General features: G+C 40.0%; 1 protein-coding gene across 1 annotated transcript in view; it reads left to right on the top strand.

Moving 5' to 3' along the window:
• ACTN2 (actinin, alpha 2) overlaps window positions 1-22,367 on the top strand; it is a 42,350-nt gene extending 19,983 nt beyond the window's left edge. Inside the window, exons 12-22 of the mRNA XM_010188681.1 lie at window positions 966-1,113; window positions 2,633-2,783; window positions 8,032-8,140; window positions 8,980-9,120; window positions 9,512-9,694; window positions 10,852-10,986; window positions 11,472-11,651; window positions 11,918-12,064; window positions 19,588-19,653; window positions 20,349-20,507; window positions 21,844-22,367. Coding sequence (XP_010186983.1) covers window positions 966-1,113; window positions 2,633-2,783; window positions 8,032-8,140; window positions 8,980-9,120; window positions 9,512-9,694; window positions 10,852-10,986; window positions 11,472-11,651; window positions 11,918-12,064; window positions 19,588-19,653; window positions 20,349-20,507; window positions 21,844-22,002 — 1,578 coding nt within the window. The 3' untranslated portion in view covers window positions 22,003-22,367. The remainder of the gene's footprint in view (window positions 1-965; window positions 1,114-2,632; window positions 2,784-8,031; window positions 8,141-8,979; window positions 9,121-9,511; window positions 9,695-10,851; window positions 10,987-11,471; window positions 11,652-11,917; window positions 12,065-19,587; window positions 19,654-20,348; window positions 20,508-21,843) is intronic.
• The last annotated feature ends 4,479 nt before the right edge of the window (window positions 22,368-26,846 follow it).

Here is a 26,846-nt window from a genome sequence, read left to right as displayed (position 1 = left end):
TCTTTTTACATGTTCCCTTTCAGTCTAGAAGCTTGATTTCTCTCAAGTGTGCTCCTGCCTTGTTGAAAGCTTTCCTCACAAGCAAATTGTCTTAAGCTGTGAAAGGATACAGAGCTTCCTTTGGGAGTGTTATCAATACTTGTCTACCAGTGAGGCCAAATACTGTTTATTTAAGCAAAACTCACAGTGGTTTCACTGATATTTTGGTCATAAGACTTACAGAAACAGACATTATTCAATACATGTTTCTGCTTTTTTCTACTTTTTAAAATTAATTTTTTTCTTATGTCTGTGAAGGTAAGAATAGTCAGTACCAAGAATTCTAATCTGCTGATAATACTGTGAGTTGACTGTGGGTAAAAACATTTCCTGTGGAATATAGCAAATGTGTTTCTGTAGTCTATCATTGTGGTTTTTTTGCTCAGAATTGATGAACAGATGATTGCCTGTCTGAAAAGGGCCATTGTCCAATCTCCATGTGCAGAAAATAAAGGGCTTGTTACTTCCATGTACTACTCATGCCTCTGAGTTTCTGAGGAAGGTCACAAAACTTTGTGCACCACATAAAGTGAAATGAATTTGTATTCCAGATAAAATATGCACCAAATGCGTACTTATTTTGCTGTTGTCAACTTCTGAGACCAAAGCACTTTTATTTTGATAACAGAAAGGTTATAAAAGCAATATCTTGTGAAGACATTGAACATATAGTTATGCTTGGGAGCCATTTGTATAGGGGCTTCTTTCATGATCTCACCTGAATAGAACGTGCTGTCAGGAGCAGATATCTGGACTACAAGACTTCCTGAGCTGCCTGACAACATTTTCTGTGATGTGATTTTACAAAATCTGGACATAAAAACTTCACTTTTTGAAGATAAATTGTGAATGAATCAGAAATCTGCAGATTTGGATAAAAACAAATTATGCTTTCCTCCCCTCTCTCCCATGTATTCTCTTCACAGGATATTGCCGGCGCTTGGCAGAGACTTGAACAAGCTGAGAAAGGCTATGAAGAGTGGCTGCTGAATGAGATACGAAGACTGGAGAGACTTGAACACTTGGCTGAGAAATTTAGGCAGAAGGCTTCCACTCATGAACAGTGGGCATATGGTAAGCAGAGATCGCTTTTAACATTTTGAATGTTTGAATGGTCAAGGTTGAACTGTCAGTGCTGACTATTTGGCAGCTAGAAACTCACTTGTGAGTAGTTAGAACAGTTTTAGAAACCTAAAATAATAACATATAAAATTGCAGGTTTTGTTGACTATAGTCACAATCCTAAGTTGCTAATGAAATTAACTATAAAAATCATACTCTTGAGGTAGTGAGTCAAACTTAATGGGATAATTCAGCATTTGAATAGAGGCCATTACTGCTGACGCATTTCTATGTATCTGTACACCAGCAATCCAACCAGGAATGCAGCAACACCACTGACTAAGTGTGGAATTATTAAGAGAGTTATTCTGAATTGATTGTCTTTTGGTCATCATGTTTTGAATCATCCACATAAACTACATGGTAACAGTACACTCCGTTTACAGTTCTGTTTTTTTTAATGATAACCTAACCTTATGTGGAGTTGTAACAGTTATAGGATCATATGCTGGCATACAGTTTTGCTGAGGATCACGAGACATAGATCTGCTCTGTCATCCTACTGTTTGCGCTGACAACAGTCTTCCTGCTTATGCCATGCTTCTGGCTTTTTCCAACTAGAATCTTTTCACACTGAAAGGAAACCGTAACACAGTTGCTGGAAGCACACAAGGCTGTAAATGGCTGCCAAGCAGATACTAGAATGGAAACTACAGTTCTTATCAGCCCTGAGAGCCTATTTTCTGAGCATAAACTACTCATGATGACATGGTATGGCTGTTATGCAGGGAAAATTTCACATAAGCTGGTATATAGCAAATGAAACAATAGTCCCTTCTGGCTCTCGCATTCACAGAGCTGTGTGATGCCGTGTGCTGAGCTGCAGTTGTAGGGGCTGGCTGTATAGATTTGCTTGTCCAACATGGGAGCTACTGAGGAGTAATATTGCAGTTTCCAATTTCCTTTTTTGCTTCTCTGCCTTTTGTAGATAGGTTGGCATTTTCCACTTAAAATTCGGTGTTTGATACAAAAGGCAGCCACACATCTCAATTATTTTTTTTTTGGTGGTGTTGAAATGAATAATGAATTGAAGGCAGAACATGAGAAAGAGTAACAGATCATTAGTAAGAGTGAAGCTGAGTATAGCAGTGTGATTTCTGGTTTCATAAGTCTACTTTATAAAAGACTTATCGCAACAGTTTAGAGTCCCAGTTTTTGCCAATATACCATTTTTGTGCCAGTTTATCAAGCAATGTAGTGCTTTCTATTTTAGACCTGTATAAACAGCCTGTGCAAAACTCAAGGAATTACTGAGAGATCTTTAAAAAAATCAAGGAATTACTGAGAGATCTTTAAAAATACATATCTCTAATTAACACTGTTGTTCTGACAATTTGCTACTGATTTCAGTGGGGGTGGGGCTTCATCTCTCACATGCGATTTTCCTTGTGCCTCAGTTTAAAAAGTTGACTAAATTCGCAATTGTTCTAACCAATAAATTAGTAAAAAATTACGTATTTTCCTCTTTCAGGCAAAGAGCAGCTTTTACTTCAGAAGGATTATGAATCTGCTTCTCTGACAGAAGTACGCGCCATGTTAAGGAAACATGAAGCTTTTGAGAGCGATTTGGCTGCTCACCAGGACAGGGTGGAACAGATCGCTGCCATTGCCCAGGAGCTGAAGTATGTTCCATTTAAAGGCTTGCAGCTGCTGACATTTAACTTTGCGATAAACTCTTTCCAATGAATTTGATAGTGTCATAGGTACCAACGTAAGAATTCCAGAGATAGCTTCATAAGTATATTATCTGAGCTGGTCACTGAGACCTTTCCCTCATCTCCCCCTTACCCCCAACCAAATATAGATATTCAACCCACCAAAATTATTTGAAAGCAAACACTTTAAAATTGACTTAACAGTAATCTTTTATCATTAGCGCTATTAATGAGTCCATTGTGTGTTGGTGGGAATGCTGGTGGTGTTTATTTCTCAGTTCATGTGGTCTGCCGAGAGGTGTTGGCTATGAGTTGTTTAACTTAGAAAATAATTTCAATTACACAAATTACAGAACAAGCATCTTCACTTCAAAATCAAGTATTTTCCCATAAGTATATTGGTCTTTTCAGAAGGCTTCATGTTTCTAAATTATCTCTAGTGAGTAATGCACTGGCTTCTCTGGAGATATAATTGTCTTTAATATACTTATTTTCACATAAAGTTGCTCATTCCCCTGTGGAAAGCCCAGCTTTGTCAGCACAGCTCTGCCCACACTGACAGGACTGTACCATTACACACTGATGTCCCTATTCTTGTAAAGCCATCTTGGTATGTACAGCAAGCACATTTGATTTTATCTTATGCAGTTAATTGCAGTGGTTTTGTACTGTACATCAGTGGTGTTACTCCTGACCTTAGCAATTTGGCATATACTTAAATTCATTGCTCACCCGCAGTATAAATCTGTAAAGCCAGCAGGAACAAATGTGCAGTAGTGGTCAAAACAGGAGCCAAGATCAAAATTCTCGGATCTCTGCCCTTGGCTTCAGCTCTCCAAGTTTCAGTTTCCCACTTTCTTGAATAGGCAAAACAGTTATTACTCAAAATATGAGTGTTAATAACATGCCCTCTTTTCACTTTGTGAAGGACTGTGACTCATAAACAGCTCCACATAATTAGCAATTTAAAAATCGGAGAGTTGTCTAAAAATGTAGTTCATACCTGATAGCAGCAGCACTTACAGTAATTGTATAATTCAAATGGATTTAGAAGAAGAATCCTATTTTAAAAAATTATTTAAAGGAGGAAAAGGAAAGCACAGTGGGCATAGTAAGTACTGGTTTTTAGTTAGTGTGAAAGAAGTCTGAAAAACACAGAGGATGGAGATTTCACTTGAGTGAGTATATGAGCTTATGAAACACCTTCTGGCATGCCTTGATCTCTGCTGCGGAGTTGTTTGCCCCTCTTTATACTAAAGAAAGTTTCTGAAACACCTAATCATTGTTAATTCAGCTTCAGCTTTACAAGTGATGAGAAACTCTGGGAATGTAGTATACATAGCACAGCATCTGCTTACCAGTGCTTTGAACCCCGTGTCCTTTACCTCCGGTGAGGCCAGCAAACACTGTATCCTGGCTATTTTCGGATTGTCTCTTCTCAGTTGTTTCAGCAATTTGCTGTGTGAAGTTAAACAAGTTATTTGTGGCCTGGATTGCAAAGTTGCTGAAAATCATTGCTTTTAGAGATGTTCTAATTTGACTTCTCTGCTTCTCCATCCAGTGGGGCTATCAGTGGCAGATTTTTCATTGAGACTCAGTAGCTCAGGTTAATGCCTTGGAGAACACTGAATGAAAGGCCATAAATGTCAGGTTTTATTATTAGCTGCAAGCAAAAGGACAGCTTCTATTTAAATATTGATTATTTATGCATAGTTCCTCACACTATGAAATTATGAAAGAAAATGCTACTTACTTCATTCATATTTTTAAAGAAGGTTTGACTAATGTCTGAATGCTAAGAAATGTGCATTGTCACCTTATCCAAAGCCTATTGAAGTCAATATGAGTATTTTTTTCTTGTTTTTTTTTTTCTGGTCACCGGATCAGGCACTTACAGGAATGGTCATAATTTGTGTCTAAATTCCAAGTTAGTCCACCTCCATGTTTTGTTTTAGTCAATCTCTTGGCTGCCTGATGTTGCTATTTCAAAGGAGAACAATTGCTGTGTGACCTTGAACTCCACCAGTTACAGTTTGCTGTCTGTTCTGATATTTTCTGCTGTAGCAGCTCAGTCCACTGTGTGCTTGATGTGGAAGTCGCTAAAAGTTTGTTGATTGTTGCTGTTTAGAGAAAGGATTCGTGCATGTGTGCAAACAGGCGATTCCAGCCAAGATGCTGCTATAAGATTGTCATCTTCCAGCCTGCATAGACTTAGAAAACCTTGGCAACGAGACACAGCAAGGCTTGGATAGGGCTGTATACAGAGCTGGAAAGTTGGGCATTTCTAAAATGGAATTTGCCATTTATGACATAGCAAATACTAAACAGAATTTATGTGAGCTGTAATATAAAGGGCCATATTCATCTACGGTCCTGTGTATTCACGTCAATATTTTCAGTCATGAAGGTAAAATTTTTGGAATGTACTTTCTTGCATATCCATCACTTCTAGTATAGCAACTTATTTTCAGCCAATAAGAGCACTATCTCTAACACTAATTTGGAGAGCCTTTTTGCTCCTGGAAACCTGGGCTCAAATTGTGCTTACATGCATGATTAACACGAGCCTGGTTTGAAGCAGTGTGAAAGCATATTACTCAGCAGGTTATTTTTGTGACACTATCACTGTTCCCAAAGTGAGCTCGTACTCAAGTGCTTGTCTAGATTAGGACAAAATTTGACTAAATTCTTTACAGGTAAGATTGAATTACTTTTCAATCAATAGAAATAAGTTAATGATTTCTAAATTCCAAAGGCTGTAGATTTCAGATAACCAAATAGAAAGAACTGTTCTCTGGGAAGCTCTGTAACATATGTGCAGTAGTACTTGGTGTATGCATGGTAAGAAAAACTTGTTTTTACAGAAATCTAGTCTCTTCACAGCTTCAGTGTTGAAAGAGAGACAAAAATTAATAGGACAAGGAATGTAAACCTGTGTCTGATTTCCAAGTAAATATTCTCCTATGAGTTGTCATTTCTTCTTCTGTTCCTGCTTTGAGAAGAAATACATTCTTTGCACATACACCTATTTGAAGTAAACTACATCAGACCCCGAAAAACAGTGAAGCTACGCTGTTTAATGTCACTTGATGATCTAACTGATGATTTTTGACCCACGAGTGCCCTTTTTAAAAGTCGTTTTGATAGTATTATTCTCCTACCTATTTGTCCACAGCACATATTCCCGGAAGAAATAGCATAGCAGAGATCTTATGGGGAGTGACTGTACCTCCCTGGCAGAGGTGATGGAGGGATGTTGCACATGGCCTTTCAGGGCTTTGAGCAGAGCTGGTACAATCAGTCCCTCACTTCCATGGAAGGACACCTGCCCTTATCCTAATTGACAAAAGGAGATACGTGATCCACTGAAGCAAAAATAAAATTTGCAGTACTGTCGGGGATGTGACCTGGAGTGTCTGGAAAAAAACCCTGTCCATATTCTGATATGTTAGATTTGGCATGTGAAAAGGCACCAGAATACAAATCTCCATATCCCACTTAGTGATCTCACAACTCACACAGGAACATCATCTAATAATCTCAGTATGCTGTAATGAAAAAAAAACAAACAACCAACTTCCAGACACAAACTCATAGGAGCAAAATATATCTCAGCCTGTTTTATCCACAACTCCATGCTTCTGACTTAAAATTTCTTAACAGATAGCTAGTTTCTGTTACATCCCTTGAAGGCTAACAAAAAGGCTTGATCCAAAGGAGGAAGCAAGTTTTTGAGTCAAGGAGCCCTTGTATAGTATGGCTTGCTGGCAGCTCTCTCCTTATGTTTAACATTTCTACTTTCACAGTTTTGGGTTGGTTTTGTTATTTTTAAAAACTGTTAGAGCATTTTATTTTCACTTGTTTTACCTTTGCTCACTTTCAACAGTCAATTTTTTGCAGCACACCTGAAGCCTTTTTCTAAACAGCATGGTTCACATACTTCTCAACTTTATCCTGAACCAGATTGCTCTGAGCTTAGAGGAGGCAGGAACACTGCCTCTGGCCTACAGCGTACCTTGGTGGAGGAAAGCTACATCTGTCTGCATTTTGTTCTCTGTGATCCTCTAACATTTTGGTGGAAATGATCTGTACATTCCTCTTGCCAATAGCCTAGCAAGAATAAGGATGAGAAGAATGTTCAAAAGAAGGGAACAAATGCTATCTGCATTTAAGGCCTTGTTTGAGCCTCAAAGTAAATCTTAGCTTCGTATTACCATGCTGTCACATAATCACAATCTGTGCAATGTTTAGTACTGGGCAAAGTGTCCTCAAGGAGCAGCCAAGAGCTAAATTCAGTGGATGATGATACACCAATAAAAGGGAGCTTCCAAAGTGCCAAACACATGTATTTTATTATGGTCATCATGGCTGCAGCAGAACCAAGGGGATTATCTGCCACTGAGATCAAAAACTCATTTTGAGACAGACTCAGTGCAGAAAGTCAGGGAAGAGCCTTAAAAAATTGCTCCAGTCTTAGACAGAATAGTAAGTTGCTTTCTGTCAGGATAGCAGAAGCCTGTTAAGCAGGTAAAAAAGCAATGCTAACTGCTACATCCTCTGTGGGTGCACTGGTCCATGCTGGTGGCATACGTGAGTCTGGAGATGCCGGTTCTCAGGACCAGCCAGTTTGAGGGTCTAGTTCTGTGAGAAGGTCTTGGAGAGCAAGATGAAAATCATTCTCTGTGCCCAGATCTCTGTGTGTGTGTGAAAGAGAGATTATGCTTTGAATGCAGCCTGAAGTCCATTTCTCAGCTAAATAATTTCAGAGCACATGAGGCTGGAAAGGATCATTGGATTACTTAAAACAAAACATATATGTCAGGCCAGTTAATTGAAAACTGTACCAATCTTCAGAAACTTGATAAAGCCTCAGACTCAAGCATTCTGGTCTTCATATGATCAAATTGCTTATGCCATAGGAACAGCTGAGACAAAGATGAGTAAGACACCTGAACTGTCTTTGATAACTGGATGTCACAGATTGATACTTGATTTTTCTCACAACAGAGGAGGTTGATGCTGTCCCTGTGCTTTGCTTCTTGACATGCTGAATGTCTAGATCACACATGTCTGTACTGCAACACCTGCTTGCCTGGAGGGAAAATACTGCAAAGACAAGGGGAGAATTACTGAGGGCCATTGGAAGAGTGTGGACAATGCATCTGCCCCTGTCTTTCAGAAAGTCACACAGGTTTTTGTTTTCACTCTTTCTTAGTGAACTGGACTACCATGATGCTGCAAGTGTCAATGATAGATGCCAAAAGATATGCGACCAATGGGACAGCCTGGGAACACTTACTCAGAAAAGGAGAGAGGCACTGGAGGTAAATCACGTAACTGATCGGCAGCTCAGCTGAGGAAGGGAGTGGGGAATGAACCATTTGTTTCAGATCTGGAAACCATGCCATTGAGCATCCACTCTGGAATCCAAACAGCAACAAACCCTTTGCTCAGATCTCCATTTCATTTTGGTGTGGTTTCATTTGCAAACAGATTGAATTGCTCAGAGCAGACCTGACAGTGCTCAGCTGCCAAGAACAGCTCGAAAGCAACAACAAATGGCATGCAGTTTATAGCACCGCTCATGGGGACTCTGATGTCCAGCAAGGATACCAAAAGCCATTAGGCACTTACCTTTTCATACTTGTCTGACCGTAATCAGGTGAGGTACAGGATGATGGCCAGCACTGGGTTGATTTTTTGATAATGAGCAAAGCACTGAGCATTCCAAAGCACTGAGATACTTTCCAAAACCATGTTCCTTAATAGAAGAGGAAGTCATACTCATGCATGCCAAGGTGGAAAACATAAGCCCAACTCCTCCTTTTTATACTTATAAGAAATTACTAAAGCAAGATTAGCAGATTTTAATTGATTTGCAGATAGATTACAATAAGAAAAATTCTTTAAATATCAGTAGTGAAAAAGTAATTTCACCTGTTATCCTTTAAAGGCATACACCTCTTTTAATATGGTGGATGTGAGAGTATCTGTACTGCAATTAGTCCCATTGCCCTGAGTGAGAATTGTTAAAGGAGGTGGTGAAATCAGCCAACAATTGCTTTTGAAAATATGAGGCATGACTGTGTGCATGGATGGGTGTGTGTGTGGAGTTTGGTCTTGCCCTAGTAACAAAGGAATGTACCTTTCCCAACCTGTACAGAGGACGGAGAAATTACTCGAAACAATTGATCAGCTTCATCTGGAGTTTGCCAAAAGAGCTGCTCCTTTCAACAACTGGATGGAAGGTGCTATGGAAGACCTACAGGACATGTTTATCGTTCATAGCATAGAGGAAATTCAGGTAAATGGTGGTCTATTTTTTGGCTTGCAGTCATAGGAAAGACGAGAAAGGAAGCTTTTCCTTCTTGGAGAGAAGAACATGTGTAAGAAAAAAAGCATATTCGTTCTTGATGTTTTCTTTGTGATAGGTAGTGTCTCCTCAGTTATAAATAGGGCTCTTCATCGGTATGAAGGCATATTCCAGAGATCATGGAAGAAGCAATGGTCCTGATAAAGCCAATGAGGGCTGTTTCATGAATGTATCCACATGTATTATTTCCTGTATCTACAGATACATGTAGACAGGTTATTTGGAAGGCTGACAGAGGAACTGTGTTATTTACAGCAGATCTTCCAGATGTTGGAAGGAACATTAACATTTTCATGTTTTCCCTCTCTGTTTCTGATTTTAGAGTTTAATCTCTGCACATGATCAATTTAAAGCTACTTTGCCAGAGGCAGATGGTGAAAGACAGGCCATACTGTCAATCCAGAATGAAGTTGAAAAAGTTATTCAGAGTTACAGCATGAGAATAAGTGCAAGCAATCCTTACAGCACTGTTACTGTGGAAGAGATTCGTAGCAAGTGGGAAAAGGTAATGTATGCGAAATACATAAAGGATGTTGTAACATAGTATTCTTGTGTAAGACTACTGAGAATATTCAGAGAACTTTACAATAAATCTGTACATTAGTCTAGACCATCATATGCCAGAATGAACTCTCTACATTATCTTATGCTTTCCCTTATGTTTGCTGGCCTCGTTTCACAATATCCTCTGCACCCATCACTCGGTGTTACCTATGTCTTTTGACTTCTTGGCAGGGCAACAGAAGCATGTGTTGGGGCTAGTGCAGAGCTGGTGGCTGGCCAGCGGATGGGCCAGGGAGTGCCGTCAAAAGAACAGATGATTGTGGTCTTTCAGTATAAGCAGTAGTGTGTCATGTCTCTTCTACTTCAGCTGCTGCTTTTCAGAAATGTTGTAAAAAATTAGCATCTTTGGGAACATTAATGATCTTTCCAGTTAGATTAAAGTTGGCAATTACCTTAAAGAATTACTGAGGAGCGATTAAAGAGAGGTTCCTAGAGCAATCACACAAAGTATATTTCATTAGGAACTGAGACCGATAATATGCTGAAGGTAAATGATTGTGTAGAATGTATGAATTTACCAAATACATAAACTTAGACAGACAAGAACACAGCTTCGATGGGTTATAAAAATCAAGCAATAAGGACTAAATTCAGAATCCCTCAGGGCAATCCAGAAAGGTAAGCCAAAACCCGCATTTATAACGTATTAGAGACCGTCAGATATACGTGATGGACAAACTGGGTCTCATGTTATCCTATTGCAATGGCTGTGCTTGAATAAAACATTTTGCACCAACTATTCTTAGAACAATTACTTAGAGATTGAAAAATCACTTGTGTTTCAAAAGGAAAACAAAGTAACTGCTCTAATAACTGTTCACGTTAAATAATTGTCTTAAACTTGAATCCAGTGAGAGGTGAGAATTTCTTCTCTCTCCGTGTCAGTCTCTCTGGTCAGGCTGCCCAAGACCATGTTAGCAATTTCTTATGTTAGCATGGAATTGGTAAATAAAATAGCGATCGTGTTTCTGGTTTGTCCTTCCATTATCAACCTTCAGACCAGTAAGAAAAATTAGTAACTGTAGACTTATTTGTTCCATTTGTTTTTAAACTATTCAGTTATGCCTACTCACACTTGGTGATTTCCCACTGTACCAGGTGAAGCAGCTGGTGCCACAGAGGGATCAATCCTTGCAGGAAGAGCTAGCCCGCCAGCACGCCAACGAGCGTCTGCGGCGCCAGTTTGCTGCTCAGGCCAATGTCATTGGGCCATGGATCCAGACCAAGATGGAGGTGAGTGTTGGACTCCCATGCAGAAGCTGATGAGTGAAGTGTTTTATAAATTTTTTATCTCTGCTTTATATACAGGACAACAGCAATCTCCATGATAGCTCACCAGCTGTTTGATCCTGAAGTATTTAGCACTTGTTAAGATAGTTTTTAAAACTGCAGGTTGTACAAGTAGTACCTTGGTGGGGAACAGGAGATGTAGCTTTGAAAAATCAGTCATTAAAAAATTACTATTTAACCTTTGCTTTCTGTAAAGGAAAGATACTGGGAGCATGGGGATCTCAATACTAATTCTAGAAATACACGTATCACATTTCTTTGGAAATGTGTTTTCTACAGTAAAATTTATTGTCTCCACTGTATGGAGGTTTTACTATTATTGCTTCTTAGGATGAAATATTGCATATTCATCTGAATGTTTGTCACATTAGCAAATCTGAAGCTTAAATTTTGTGGGGTGGGGGGGTGTCTTTGTTTTTTTTTGACAGGAAATTGCCCGTAGCTCTATTGAAATGACAGGGCCTTTGGAGGACCAGATGAATCAGCTGAAGCAATATGAGCACAATATCATTAACTATAAACACAACATTGACAAACTGGAAGGAGATCATCAGCTTATACAAGAAGCCCTGGTGTTTGACAACAAGCACACCAACTATACCATGGAGGTAGCCATTTACTTCCAAGTCTCTTAAGATGTGTTTTATTTTCATTTATTTTTACTTTTAGTGAAGAAGTATCCATTTCAAAACCAGTTCCATATTTTTCTGAGAGCCATTTTCATTTTTAGTGATCCTTGGTCATAATATACAGTTCGTCATACAGAAAAGGTATCAAATAAATATTTAGAGCTGATTTTTTGCTTACTGTACTTTTTATACTCTTAGCAGAATATATTTGATTCTTTAGTTAATCAATATTTTCCTTTTCATAGCACATCCGTGTTGGATGGGAGCTCCTACTTACCACCATTGCTCGAACTATCAATGAGGTTGAGACTCAGATCCTTACAAGAGATGCCAAGGGTATCACCCAGGAACAAATGAATGACTTCAGAGCATCATTCAATCATTTTGACAGGGTACAGTACTCCTGCTTTTTCTCATCTAGCAATATTTATTGTTCCCAAAAGCAAGTTTCTTTCCATTACCAATGTAAGTCTTCTGAAAAACCTGCAAATGCAGTAGCAATGGCCTTTTTTTTTTAAACAGCAAAAGAGATCAGTTAACAAAGAATTTTCAGACTTATGAATTTATAGCATTGTACAGATACATTAAAGATTAATTGCTAATCTTTAACTGTAATGCAAAATTACAGTTCTGCTAAGATGATTGAGTTCAAATAACAGGCAGAACTGGATAAAACTGTATGTTTTGGAAAATAACACTTCCCTTTATTTTAAGGCAGTGCAGCATGTTCTATGTACTTGCCAGTCTTCCATCTCATTGAGTTTAGCTGTAATCTGGATTACGGGCTTGTATTTTTTTTCTTTGAATCACAGCTTGTCCACTGGAAATAGATTTTTAGAGAATATAGTTGGGGCACTGATAGCTGTCAAGGAAAACTCTTTATTTTTCTGGCTCCATGTGAATAAGAAGCTGTTTTTTCAGTAATCTAATCATGGATGAATAAAAAAGTAGGAATGAAAACACTGTTGTGAAGAAAGTTAACTCACTGCTGTGAGTTACACACTATTCATGGATAGAGGGTTAAAAAGAGAGCTATGAATAGACGCAGTAGCAAATACATGCAGACAGGGATCTGACATTCCCAGCTGGAGAACCATCTGTACATGAGCTAACTCTGCTGGCTCTGTGCTCACATGAACCCACCTTCACAACCAAGTTCACATTTCAGATACTGAAAAAGGTTAACATAATGCAGCACCAGGCTGTTGTCTTTTTCCCAGTATAGATTTGTGTAGTTAGCAGACTGCACTTAACCCCTTACTTACACTGTGTTATCACATGAGTCAGCTCCTTCAAATAATTTCAGGCTATAGCAAAGCACCACTTTCTTTTCACTGACATCCTGTTTGTCCAGCCCTACCCAAAATGGTTACCCATACCTGGACTTATACTTGATGTGTATTGGATGCTGACAGTGATCGTTTGGTAAATATCCTTTAGAATTCCCTTCACTGTTTAGGAAGAAAAACAGAATTGCCAAACCTCTATGTTTTGAAAAAGCACACAAGCATAGGAAAGGTTAGCTACACAGGATCCAGGAATAGATTTTATGGAAAATCTTAATGTGATTCTAGTGCAGTGCTCTGTATTTTCTAAGGAAGCAGAAGATAACATCACAGAAACAGAGATAAATATCCTGGGATGGAAAGAAGTAGCATACTAAATGGCTTTCCCAATGCACTGGAGCAGATAATTGAGCAATTAAAGCTATTAAAAGCAGACAGAGTACCAGGCCTGGGTAAATCGCACACCAGTATTTGAGAGACTCCATTAAGGGAAACTGGGGACTTTGCACAAAGGTTTGAGAGCTCCCTCAAGATAAAGCAGCGGTGTGACTGAATCCTATAGCATGTCTTACATGAGATGGCCATTTCTAGCATCCCTGTATCTTTGTATTCATAGATCAGTTCTCTGCCACGCTTGCAGCAAGGCTGGTGCAGTGGCTGTTTTTACAGGCATCTCCTGGTGCCTCAGCAGGTTCTGAAGAGAGAAGCGAACTCCTACAGCTCTTATGGATCTTTAGGCTTTGCAGATATAGAAAGACATGGAGATGCCAAAGGGTGCAATGGAGCAAGGCCTCAGGAAAGGCTGCACGGCCTGGAGGAAGGTGCTCATGTCACATTGCAGCAGGCAGGTTGGAGATGGTGCTTCCCAGCTCCTAGATCCTCACGTATCCCTGGCTGTCTCCTTTCTTCAGCCTGTAAGCAGTGTCAGCTCCAGGCAGTGTACCTTCTGCCCTTGCTTCTGCTGCAGGGAGCCCGAGTGGCAGCTCAGGAGCAGAAGGAGGTAGATGCTTCATCGATTGCTATGGCCTCCACAGCCTGGGTCTGGACTGCAAGTGGAGCTGCAGACCTTCCCTTCCCCCTTGACAGATACAACTCAAAGGCCTGAAAAAGGAGGCCTGGAAGGCCCATGTTAAGGGAAGGACAGTTTTGCATATGCTCCCTGCTTCCCTTAGCAGCAGACATGGGTAACTGGCCAAGTAGTACTTTTCCACTAACAGCCCAGCAATTACGTTCTTAGCAGCATAATGCAAGTTAAAGACAGGAAGAAGGTAAGATCTAAGACCACTCAGCTGTCAAGTCAGGCTTTCTGCAGGGGACAGATAGTAGAAACACTGATAAAAGAGATGATTATACTGATTAAATTATCCAGCAATTTAATGGGCAGATGTGACTCAATCTACACAGGCTAGAAGGAGACACTGAACAACACTGAACATGTTTGAGGCAGGCTTGGTTTTCATCTCTGTACCCTTCCCTGTGTCCTTGCATCCTCGAATATTTAGTGTTGGTGAATAAAGGAAACTCAGGGTGCTTCAGAGTTATTTCAGGGTGCACAAAATAATGAAGACTCTAAGCTTGGAATTTAGATAGAGAGGGCAGTAATGGATTATTTTATGGTCTTGATCACCTTAAATAGAAATGAAGATGAAACTGGACCATCTAAACATAGGCACTAACATGAAAAATACTGGCTTCTCCATATTATTAGCAGTGTATGTAGTAGTTTTGTTGCACTTAGTAGTGTTTCTGAATGCCTGACATAGTTTTAAAAATACACTCAAAGAATTAGACTGCTCTTCTCATTGATGAATAGCCAGAAAAGATCCCCAAAATTAATACTGTCCCTGATGAGTAGACTTTAAATACCTACCCACAATAGAATAATTTATGCATGCTATAGCTTTGACTTCCGTGGCATTTCTCCAATTGAAGACAAATCTTAATGTTTGACTTTTAGTGTGTGTTAACAATGTCAGCAAAGTACTAATACACAGAGTAGCTCTGTTCTCCATTGTAAATAATGTATTTTGGTACATATAAACTAAACAGCTTTACACAGAGTGCTTCTAGAAACAACTTACTTTGGTTATAAATCTGAGGAAGGAATCCCTATCTCCCTCCCCAGGAAGAATATATGAAAAATTAAAAATATAGTTCATAATCCATTATGTGGCTTAATTCTGCAGCTGTTAAACCTTTGAAAGAGAGCTAAATAATTAAGTGCATTGTTTTAAATGGCTTCTACATCTTGAATTTTTGAAAGAAAACTATTTGGTAATTTACAAGGTTTTTCTGGGGGCCACCTACCCCTGATTCTCAGACTGCACTGTGTAAGTGGGCAGCACGCATGCATGCATGGCTAGACTTCGCGAACGAAGATAAGGGAAAGACACTACCCATGCTTGCTGCAAGCGCGCTGATGGCTAAAAAGGCCGATGCGGGATAGGCAAGTCCGGTTGCAAAGGGCATAGCGGAAAGTCTCCTTAGGCGGTATTGGCAAGGCGCGGTTCTTGCTGCGTTGTCTTTTCTCCTCGAGACTGATTCTATGTGCGTTCTCAAAGGAGACAGCAGAGTCATGAATGGTGTGTCTTCATGTCTCCCGATTGGAGGCCAGGGTGGACCACTGATGGTAGTCAGTATGGCCAAAACTGAGGTATTGTTTCAGGGAGTCCTTGTATCTCCTCTTTGGGGCTCCTCTGTTGCGGCAGCTGGTGGCGAGTTCTGTGGGCAGCACACATCTAAGAATTACAGGGGCAGGAAGAGTTGTGTGGCTTTCAGTGCACCCACCAGCAGAGATGTGCTAGCACAGAAAGTGGTACCAGTCCTCCCGGTTTAAGGCGAGTGGTAACTCGGCTCTCATCTCCCCTGGGGCACAGGGTGGCCCTCTGGGCTCTCCTGTTCCTACCAGGCACCTACGCACCCGGGTGCCCCAGAGCTTATTCCTGAAGATGCTGCTGCTCACCCACTACTCTGTGCCGGAGGCGGTGCCTGAAGGCAGTCTAGTTGTCGGTATAAATATAAATCTTTAGTGAGACTGATGTATTTCCTTCCCTGTGGGACTGCACAGAGAAAAATGAGAAAGTGGGACATGGTATCTGAAGCACAGAAGCAGTTTAGAATTGTTCAAGATGGCGCATAGCTGGATTATGGGATGCAGACAAATTAGGACACCAGCACAGATATGCTGTCAGTCACTGGTTCTGAAGTCTTTTAAGTTTAGTGAATTCTAAATAAGATTGCAAAGTGTGTGGTAAAATATCTCCAGCTGCTCTGTATGTAATATCCTAATGGCTGTTAACATATTCTAATATTGATTTTTGTGCAAACCTCAGATTTTAAGTAGAACTCTGCATGCAGAACAATTGCATCATGCCACCCTCTATTTTTCTGACAGAATAAACAACAGCTCCCTCTTAATGGAACCACATGATCGGGCTCATGCAGGCCAATTAGCACGCAGGAAACCAAAGGACATATTTAAGAACGTATTACTTGGACTCAGAAGCTCATTTGATTTATAAGGCCACATATAAATCACAAAGGGGAAGAAAAAGATTTCTGGAGACAAATAATGAATCACAAAGGGAGATTTTGGTGTTTTGCTTTGTATTTGCAGGAAAAGATGAGCAAGGCAAAGTTATTTATATGCTTTAAAAAAATAATGTCAGTGCCTAATGTTGGTCTGCAAACAATATAAATAAGGACAAAGAACCATTTCCCAATGAGCAGGCCCTTGCATGGAGTTGATCTTTGCATTAATTGAGAAATACCATTGTATCCCATGAAACTCTGATATACTGCAAAGGCAAAGATGCCTTTTTAGGCCATATGTGATGCAGATTAAAAAAAATCACTATTAGAATGCGAGAACCTGCTAGAGCACAGGATACAACTGCTTGGACCCCACTTATGTAAGTCCCACTTAACCAGATATTGAGAGGATGGAGCAGTTCAACAGCACCAGGTAGAGGAGGAGAAGGGACAGGATTTGGCTCTTCACTCCCATTTTTATAACCTTTTGTTTGCAGTCACACAGTGATATCCTTGGCATTAGAAATAGGTAAAATGAGCTGACTTTGCTCCTGGTGTGACCCGCCACACCCTGTCTTCAGGATGGTTCTGGACACTTTCAAGCTAGCCTAGATGAATGTTTTCATTTTTATTGCTTTATAGCAGAAATTATTCTATAAAATAGAAATGCTAAAGGAAAAAAACTTCACTGTAACGATGGCTTTTAGCTAATTGCTGTTCCCGATTTGCAGCTTTGCTTTATCTCCTCATTGATTCCCACTGTTATTTTTCATCTTCCTTTTATGGAGCTGGTGGAGGTTGATGCAGAGGGTGCCAATATAATAACACCACAGTATGTCAAAACTGCATGGCATTATGAGCTTAATAAAGCACAACTTTATCCTGTTAGTATATTAAATAAACCCAGTGCGTTTGTTAGAACTCCTATAATTTTAGTTATGCATAACTATGTAGAAATTTTTAAAAATAAATTATCATCTACCAGGCAGATATATAGCAGATGGAAAACCTTGGATCTTCTCCAAACTGTCAGTTTGTAAAATCAATATAGGAATAATTTTTCATCTTAGAATATTTCTTTAATCATATAGATGTTAATTCAACCTGAAGTGCGTCTCTGATAGGACACATTTTGTACAAACAGGAAGAAAAGAATGAGCCAGTCTGTTTTAAGAAGTCAGAGTCAATTTTTTGACTTGCAAAATGGAAAAAAAATATTGGTTCAAAACAATGATTCAGTTTGATGTGATGTTACTGAGACATTTACCATAGAACTCAATGGGGCTTTTTTAAAGTCAGTTTTCAAAGCAAAACCTTAATGTATAGATTATTAAATAAGACATAGAACTGAAAATAAGTTAAGTCAGACACAAATTTATTTTGGATCTAGACAACAAATTAATTGTTTTGTACTTATACTCTCTTTTGAGATACACACACTCAGTTATTAAGTAATATTATCAGATCAAGAGTGAAGTAACAGTAACTGAGTGGGTAAAAAATGTTTTGCCCAGGTTTAGTGATCTTTTTACTGCATCTCACACACACTGTATGAAAACAGAAAATGAAGGAAGTGCGTGGCAGTTCAATAGTATAAAATCTGCCTTATCAGCAAAAATGTTAAAAAGCTTCCATAGAGGAAGCACAGTTCTAACTCTGTCGTTGAAGTAAGGACCTTCTTCCACTAAGGAAAAAATTAAAGCATGAAGCTGCAAAAGCTGAACGCTTTTTAGGTAATTTGTTGCAATATGTTGACATTACGCTTCATTAAGTTCTGTAAAAACGTCGTTATTAATACAAGAGTAGAATGTTCTTTACTAACCAACTAACCTGATCTGTGATTTCCCTTTCTTTCCTTTTGCCTTCCCAAATGCATGACCTGTGGTTGTGCTAGGATGAATCTGACAACCTGCATTCTGACGAATTTAAAGCCTGCCTCATCAGTCTAGGCCAGGTTGGAAATGATCTGCAGGTAGAGGACACTGCTATTGTTCTGTTTGCAGATAGGCCAGTAGAACCATAGCCAAAGAGACCGTGGGTTTAAACTCCAATGTCTTGGTCATAAAGCTTTGAAAAGACCCTGCTTCTGGGCAGACAGCTGGATTAGATGGAATGGCAGTATCACTTGCAGCCATATTTTTCTATGCATTTTTCAAAGATTTTTCAGGTTGTTTCTTTTGAGGTGTTTTATTTGGACTCTACTAGATAACTATGGGGAACTCCTATGCTTCTTGCACTCAGACTTTTGCTAATTTTCCTTTCCTCAGACTCATCACAAGCTCTCTACTGCTCTCTCCTGATTTAGGATGACACAGTTCTCTCCAAACCACTACATTATATCACACCACAGAGGAAATGTTTATTTACCCTCTTAACATTGTGCCATTTAACTAGGAATGCCACAGACACGTTACTGCCTGGAAAATGAGCACCCTCCTTTTATACAAGGTCTTCAACTGACCTCCTTCTATGTCTTGCAAGCCTGACCCTTTAAGCCAGCATGTGCGTGCCTGCTGTGGCCCCGGTCCTGACTGCCTGCAGTCAGAAGGAAAATCCCTGTCCTGATTTTCCCTATGTCAGCAGACAGCTCCCATGCTGTACCTCCCTTAGCCTTGGAGTGCAGTGTTTGAAACAGTCAGTGATACATTGTTTTTAACCTGTTTTAAATTATGCTTTGAGTCTCTACAGCATCCCATGCAGATCCTTTCAAAGACATTTCACATCTGGGAGGCAGCTTGAGCCTCTCCTGAGTCTGACCAGTTTAGTAACAAACTTTTCTCCTTGTCCTTCTCTTTGTCTTCTCTGGTTGTGTTCTCTGTATTCTTGGCCCTGCCACGTCCTCTTCTCTCTCCCTTGACCTTTCCTGACGTTACTTCTCGTGGTGACAATGTCTGTTTTCTGTGTGTAATGTTTGTTAGTTGCTTCTTCCTCCTTTAAAACTGATGATGATTCTGGTGACCTGCTTGGGCCATATCAATGAACACTATTCATACACTGGATCCTATATGCCAATGCTTTAAACTCGTCATCTCTCTGGAAATTACCCTGGACTCGTCAAACCTTCCCTTCTATATTCCTTATGTTGTTTTGGTCAATAGAGGAAGAATGGACTGATGGACCACGATGATTTCAGAGCTTGTTTAATTTCAATGGGTTACGATTTGGTATGAATTTTAAGAAACAATGGCAACTGATTCTGCTTACAGCTTATAACATTAACTACAGCAACACTAAAGCTTTTTTAAATTGACAGAATACTAATAATATAATTTGCACTAGAGATACTAGTTTCTTGTTTCTTTGCTTTTTCTCTATTTTCAAATGGTTAAAAAGGAAGTTAGAAGTAAAACTAGACACTTTAAAACCATATTCTATGGTCCACTGCATTGCTCTTCGAATTAAGGAAACTTTAATTTGAAATTAACAGTCATTAAATTATTTTTTTTTCTTTCTCCTTTTTATCTGCATGAGGAAGAATGAGTTTGCTGCTGTTTAATTCTCATAAACTAGCTTTGGGGGTTGTGTTTGCTTTCCTTCACTTATTTATTCTAAAGATTTCCCTGTAAATTTACCCTTTAAGGATTAGCCTTAGTTGAACTGTCCGATATTTGGCACAAAATTTTAATAATTGTTTCACTTTCTTCTTAGCTCAGTGGGTCTGCAAGCACAGAGTCCTTTTTCCAAAAGAGGGGTGGGCATTTAAGATCCCAGATTTCATTGACTCTGACATTTATGTTCCTATGTCAGGATGATGCCCTAAAGGCTTTGTAACCACTGGTCCCCACTGGGTCACACAGACACGGGCTGTTGGTGATCGATATTACGGTGACCATTTTTTTTGTTTTGGATTCTGTGAAAGGGTGAAGCTGAGTTTGCCCGCATCATGTCTCTGGTTGACCCCAACGGCCAAGGAACCGTCACTTTCCAGTCCTTCATTGACTTCATGACCAGAGAAACGGCAGACACAGACACAGCAGAGCAAGTGATAGCTTCCTTCAGAATCCTGGCTTCAGATAAGGTCAGTCATGGTGCTGCTGGCTGTAAGGATTCAGTAGCTCTCTTTGCTGAAAGTCTTATTACAAGCCTTTTAGTAATGGTGAAGCTTTGTTTTCTGTTTGTAAGACTTCAGAGAAAACCCTGGCCTTTTCTTCTTGCTTGGAATCAAGACTCTTAGCTGAAATGGGTGCAGAATTCAAGGCTTGGTCTGTATGCTCTCATATCACAAAGAGCCAACGTAAAATTAGACATCTTAGACAAGGCTTAGACAGTTTTTCTGTATAATGGATATATTTACATCAAGTTATTTCCACACAACAACCTTGATTAGAGGGGAACTCATTCTGCCTTTCATGGTGTTGTCTGGGTGTTTCGATGCAGAGTTTGCCCTCTGGAACACAGCTTGAGTCAGTTGCACCAGACTACCCCTAATTGTGAGCCAGGCTGGGACCTGACAGCTCTTTCAACAGGCAATGCAATGCAGTGTGTCCCTGTCCTAGCAGGAGCAGGAGGAGGAGGAGGAGGCCTCCTCTCATTGCTGGGTAGGTGAAGGAAGCTCCTGAATCCGGCCTGCTCTCCTCCCCATGGCCAGATCCACTGGCAAGTGCATGGTGTATGAAGATGAAAGGGAGGACAATGGCAACACAAGGGCTTCTGGAGGAGTCAGGGCCATAAATAGCATGGCCAGGAAACCAGTCTTGTGCTGTGGGGAAAGGAGAGCTCATGGCAGGACGGGCCTGTTTGCCCAAGCTCACTCTATTGATTTTCTCATTCTGGCTGTCTGTATTGATTTTGTGATCTCAGTTACTGTGGACCACATTTTGAATTCCAGACATGTTCTCCATAGGAATTAATGTGGAAGATGAAAGCCAAGGTCTCAGGAAAAAATGGTTTTTATTATGTTGCTACTTTAAATAATGTCAAATCTGTTAGCATAGGGTATCCTTCATATCATAAATGCAAACTATTAAGAACCATAATGCATCTTTCATTACAAGTATATTAGGATGCTGAAACTACAAGGACCTATCTGAAAATGTGTCTGTCCTGTCACTGCAGGAGAGGCAGCAGTGCACTCCAGAGGCGCCGAGTAGGTAGCCATGGAGGAGCTGTAGCAGTACTTGGTAGCTAACGCATACAGCCACACATCCTGAGACTGGATTTTGACCTCATCAGTTTGTTGGTAGGATTCTCCCCTTCAACTCATCATTAGGGATGGAATTTGCGAAGGAAAATATTTTTTCTCAGGAAAATAGGCAGGATGTCTGAATTTATTAGTCACAGCTACAGAAAATAAATCTCTTTTGTGTCTTTGAGGAATACACACTGAATTTGTCAATTCTTTCCCTCCCTCCCAGCCTTATATCCTGGCAGACGAGTTACGTCGGGAGCTGCCTCCTGAGCAGGCTCAGTACTGCATCAAGAGAATGCCTCCATACACCGGCCCGGGATCTGTGCCGGGGGCTCTGGATTACACCTCATTTTCATCAGCACTGTATGGAGAGAGTGACCTCTGATTCCGTAATTGGCCATTTTCATGGTAGACACTATAAATACCCACCTTATTGCCCAGATTGCTTCTCTAAAGCTTTGACAAGCTGATTTAAAAATGAGTTTTACAAATACAGTAGGTACCATCAGTGTAAAGTGCTAGTAACTAAAGTAACTAGTGTATATTAAAGTGTGCAGCACGCTACATTTCTGCATCATCGGGTTTAGGTTGTCTGTCCTATACAATGCTAGAAAATATTTTTTGAAAAATCACAAGATATTAACTTTGGAAATATCCATTCAGAAGATAGTATGTAAAACCTAAGAACATTGAAACTCACAAAATATTTCTCCATTTTCAAAATGTTTCAATGCCATATGTGCTTCTTTTACAATGTTCATAAACCCATGTTAGAAGTCATGCTTTTTCTTTTGTAGAGCAGTATTATTTTCCTTTAATGATTTCTGATTTTGTATGCTTCTACTGGTGGAATTTAATAAAATATTATAATGCAGTTTTTCAGGGAAGAATTATATCAACAAAGTAAACTGCTTAATTATGAAAATAATCCAAAATGCTAAGCTTTTGTCTCTTAAAGATGGTTTTATCTTATCACAAAGCGTTGTAATATAGGGAGGAAAGCTGAAAAGCTGATTAAATTGCAGGTTTAGAGTTCTGTAAGAGTAGAGTACTTTTCTTTTAGGCCTTTAACTTTTACAGCTGAGGGAGTACAACTTTTATAACCAGAAATAATAAGGAAGCTAATTTCATGTGAGCAGTTCTGTTCTGAAATCCTCATTCTTGTCTGTGTTGGACAGTCTTTGTTTCTCAGTATGAGCAAACCAGTCCCTTGTTGTATTAGTGGGCACCATCTCTATCCTGCGTAACGCAAAATTCCACCTGAGCACACGTAGCATGGTTGTCTTTCAGCTTTAACTCTTCAGTGCTCACATTTCAGTTTGTCTTGACTTCTGCTGGATCGCAGGCAGTTCTGTCTGTATTATGCTCCTGTGCGCTTGTTGTTTTACTGTTTGTATTTTTCCATCTTGAGAAATGATAGTGAAGTAAAAGCAGTAACTTTTTTACTTGAATCCTACCGACACTGAGGAAATGCAATGTAATCAAAGAAGACCATTTACAAATGGTGAAGTGAGCTGTGCAGCGCAGTGCTATTAAAGCAATGATGTGCCTATTAAATAAAGTCTGCTTTTCAAAACCTTCTGAGACTCTGTCATTAGCAATCATCCAGTGGTTCCCTCTAAGAACTGGGAATATTTCTGAGCATTAAAGGAGATTTCAGTCTACTAAAATTTTAAAAATATATGTATGTCATGCATCTCTGTATGCTATGTTTGCATGCAGTCACTAGGTGCTGGAGGCTGGAGGGCCAGGTATGGCCTCATGAAGGGAGATGGAGCTCAGAGAGAGTGGGACAGGGTTTCAAGTGAAGTCACTGGAGTACAGATGTCCACAGCTTGTCAGGCTCTGAGCTTAGATTGACGTCAGTGAGACTTGGGCACTAATGCTTTTGCAGATGGTGGCGTTCAATTTTTTGTATCTTTTTTCCTCATGTGCAAAAAAACCAGATATTAATTATTCGACGATACTTTCCCTGGCCTTCGCTTCGAAATCCATGAATGAGAGAAGCATTAAAAAATCTGTGATTTCAGCCCTAAAACAGGCACCATATGGGTAAGGTGCACGTGGTGTGAGCAACGTCAAACCAATCCTGGAGGAGACAGGCAATGACCAAACACCTTTTCCTCCTCCACCCTGTGTACAAAGGCCAGCAGAGGACATAGGGAAATCCTAGGGCCGGAATTGCATCTCCTGCCATGCCTGTGCAATTGTGCACACAGCCAGAAGCTGCTGCCGCCACTGTGGTACCGTGACATCTCTGTGTGTGATGCTAGTGCCTGCACAAGCAAAGCCAGGAAGCCCTGCCTTCAGCAATAAGCACTGCCAGCTCAGTGACTGCTGGGCAGGCTGAATCCCATTAGAAAACAAATCTGTATATCTCTCATTGTCACAGTTTAATGCAACTGGAAGAATAAAACATTGAGCTTCCAAACATGGCACAAAAGCAAAATCTCAGTGCTCCAGATGGGATTATGCTAAAAATTGGCACAGAGGTGGTTTCTCTCTGACACTCCATTGGGTGTCATTCGTGTCCTCTACCTGCCAATTTTTGTACTGTGATATTCGTCCTATTTTTGATAGTATGGAAGAGACTTCTAAACTCCTCCTTTAGCTAAAAGTTCTGTTGATTAAAGCATGTGAGAGATAACATTATCAGCAGCAAAAGAATTTTGCAAAGTAATTTTTTCCTTCCCATAACACGTTCTAATTTCTAGAATAGAGTGAACAGAACCAGGGGCAGAGAGCTGCAAGGATTAATTACCCATCCATTCTTGCCTAGAAATGTTATGCCATATTTATTACTTTAAATAAAAAATGATGTATCATAAAGTTATTTCCCCCGGCTTCAATTATTTTTAGGGTAACTAGATTAAATAAGTAAGCTGTTTTATTTTACCCCTAAGTGGGTAAAATTCAAGGTTCTTTAAAATATCCTGTGGTGAACTTACAGGGCAATAGGTTTGACGGATTTCTGTTTCCTTTAAGACTCCATTTTTAGCAGGTGGCATTTGTATTATTCAGTAGAATCACTCCATTCATACTGGGAATCAGTAGCTTCAGTGACATTTTCTGTCTAAGCAATTCTGGCAGCGAAGGAGTTTTACCATAAAATGAGTAAATGAGTAAATGAGCCCAAGGTAATGAATGCACCAACACAGGGGCCAAATCAAGGTTCAGCTGGTGAAGGTACAGCATTCATTTGGTGATCACGTGAATGAAGGTTATAGAATGAATTAAAATTCAAAAAAGTTTGTAAGGTTTTAAGTTGCTTTAATGACTGTAATACACGTCTTCTAAGACTTTACATGGATATAGCAGTTCTTCTAAAAACTTCCTGCCAAGATAATTTCCATTTTGTAGTAATCATTTTCAGACAGTGATCTTCAGGAAGGTGCTGATGCAGGCAGAAAACAGTGTTGTCAGCTCTGTGTTGCCTTCATACTTCCTTTCTTCATATATAGACTACCCATTTTCTTACCTACTGGCCACAAAAGGCTTGGTGGTGCTTTCATCAGATCATCCTGTTGTTCAGTTTGCTCACTCCTCAGAGGAGACGATGCTCTTTTATTGAGGTAGTTCCTGCTGTCTGTAGAGGCTATCCCAGACACAAGTGGCCTCAAGGAAGGAGCAGCTGGATTTGGACGATAAGCAGTTTCCTTTCTTGATTTAAATGGCTTGTGGTTGAAAGTAATACTGTAAGGGAGTAATTGTTTGATCACTGCTGGTGTATGAACAGGCCCGTAGGAGCACGCCTCCAGTACTGTTAACGGTGTCAATATTTTTTGTTGTGCTTCTACAAACAGTGTCATGGAATCGCACCAAAATGGCTACACGCACACAATTAATGAACTCAAACAAGCTTTGATCTGCAACTGAAATGAAGCAGACAAAACTTCATTCACCAAGACAACATCCCACTGACATTCAACAAATACAGGTTCGATATGCTGGTTGGGAATATTGCCAGACACAGCTAAGAATTCTTAAGTTTTAGGCCAAATGATCCAAAATGTGCACTCACTCACTCACTAAAAAAGGGAGGGCTCTCAATCTCGAGAAGTTACCTTAAGTAGCGTCCCAACTCAAGGGGAGAGTCCTCAACTGCAGACCCACTGCTCCAAGGAGGACCGACTCAAATGAGTCCTCCGATGGGGCCCCATTTACACCCTGGTTGAATCTGATCTGTGGTCAATACATGGTCGTGTCAGTCCTCATTGGCTGAGGACCCCAACTTTCCCTCCTTTGACCCCCCCTGTGTGGACCAGACATGAGCTGTGAGGGGGGAGGCAGTCCTGGTGTCACCAGGGCCAGAAACTTTAGCACTGCTTTTGTTGGGTCTTTCTCAGGTCTTTAGTAGGGTGGGTGCATCTGCCACAAACAGTTCCAGTAATATTTAGATGAGAAAATAGTACTTAGATAAGAGGTGACATCTGAAGAACATTCATAATTTTGCCAAATCCAAGTCCTTGGTCCTCATCTTCTTCAGCGGGACTGTGCCTCCTGGTGTCATGTGTATTTCTAGACTTTTAAGAAAGAAGCAAGACTGAGGGCATTCTTCAAAAGAAGTAAGGACAAAGTCAGTGAAAGTCTGATATAAACAAAGCAAGCAGAAAATAATCATTATGAAAATTACTTATAAATAAGGATCAGCTCAGTCAAATAAGAAGGCATGCGCATCATTTCCATATCTTGAGCACAAAGTAAATATTATTAGATCAGGCTCTCAGCTTACAGTAAAAATATTACACTAGAAAATGACATTAAAGCAGCTGTAGGTTTAGCACAGTATGCACATGCTTTGCATCTCTAACATATCTTACAAGAGAAAACTGCTTAGCAGTCTCTGAATTATTGTATTATGTCAGGATTTATATCTGAAAAATCTTCCTTACTTCTGGAGACAGAGCACTAGAGGAGGTGGTGCTGTTATGGCAGGAACATTTCAGTGCATTACACAAAACACCCCCTAAACGCTCTTTTCAGAATGAGAAAAAACATCCCAACATCCCCCGAGATGCCAGAAATTCTTGAATACCTACTGTAATTATACAGGATGACCGTTGCTAGTGTTGCTTCAGCCTCCCTGGTCACTGAGGTTTTTCTCTCTTGGTAAATATTAACAAGGTTTCAGAATAACTGAAATACCTGCTCATTCCCCATGTCCCCCTTTCCCAAGTTTTATGGTTAACAACCTGTGTGCTTATCTGCTTGTGCATCAGCCTACCTTCT

The sequence above is a fragment of the Mesitornis unicolor genome, unplaced genomic scaffold (genome assembly GCF_000695765.1).
Source record: "Mesitornis unicolor isolate BGI_N332 unplaced genomic scaffold, ASM69576v1 scaffold9207, whole genome shotgun sequence".
In the NCBI taxonomy this organism is placed as follows: Eukaryota; Metazoa; Chordata; class Aves; order Mesitornithiformes; family Mesitornithidae; genus Mesitornis; species Mesitornis unicolor.
Note: the sequence above shows the minus strand (reverse complement) of the source record. Positions and strands in the feature narration are given on the sequence as shown.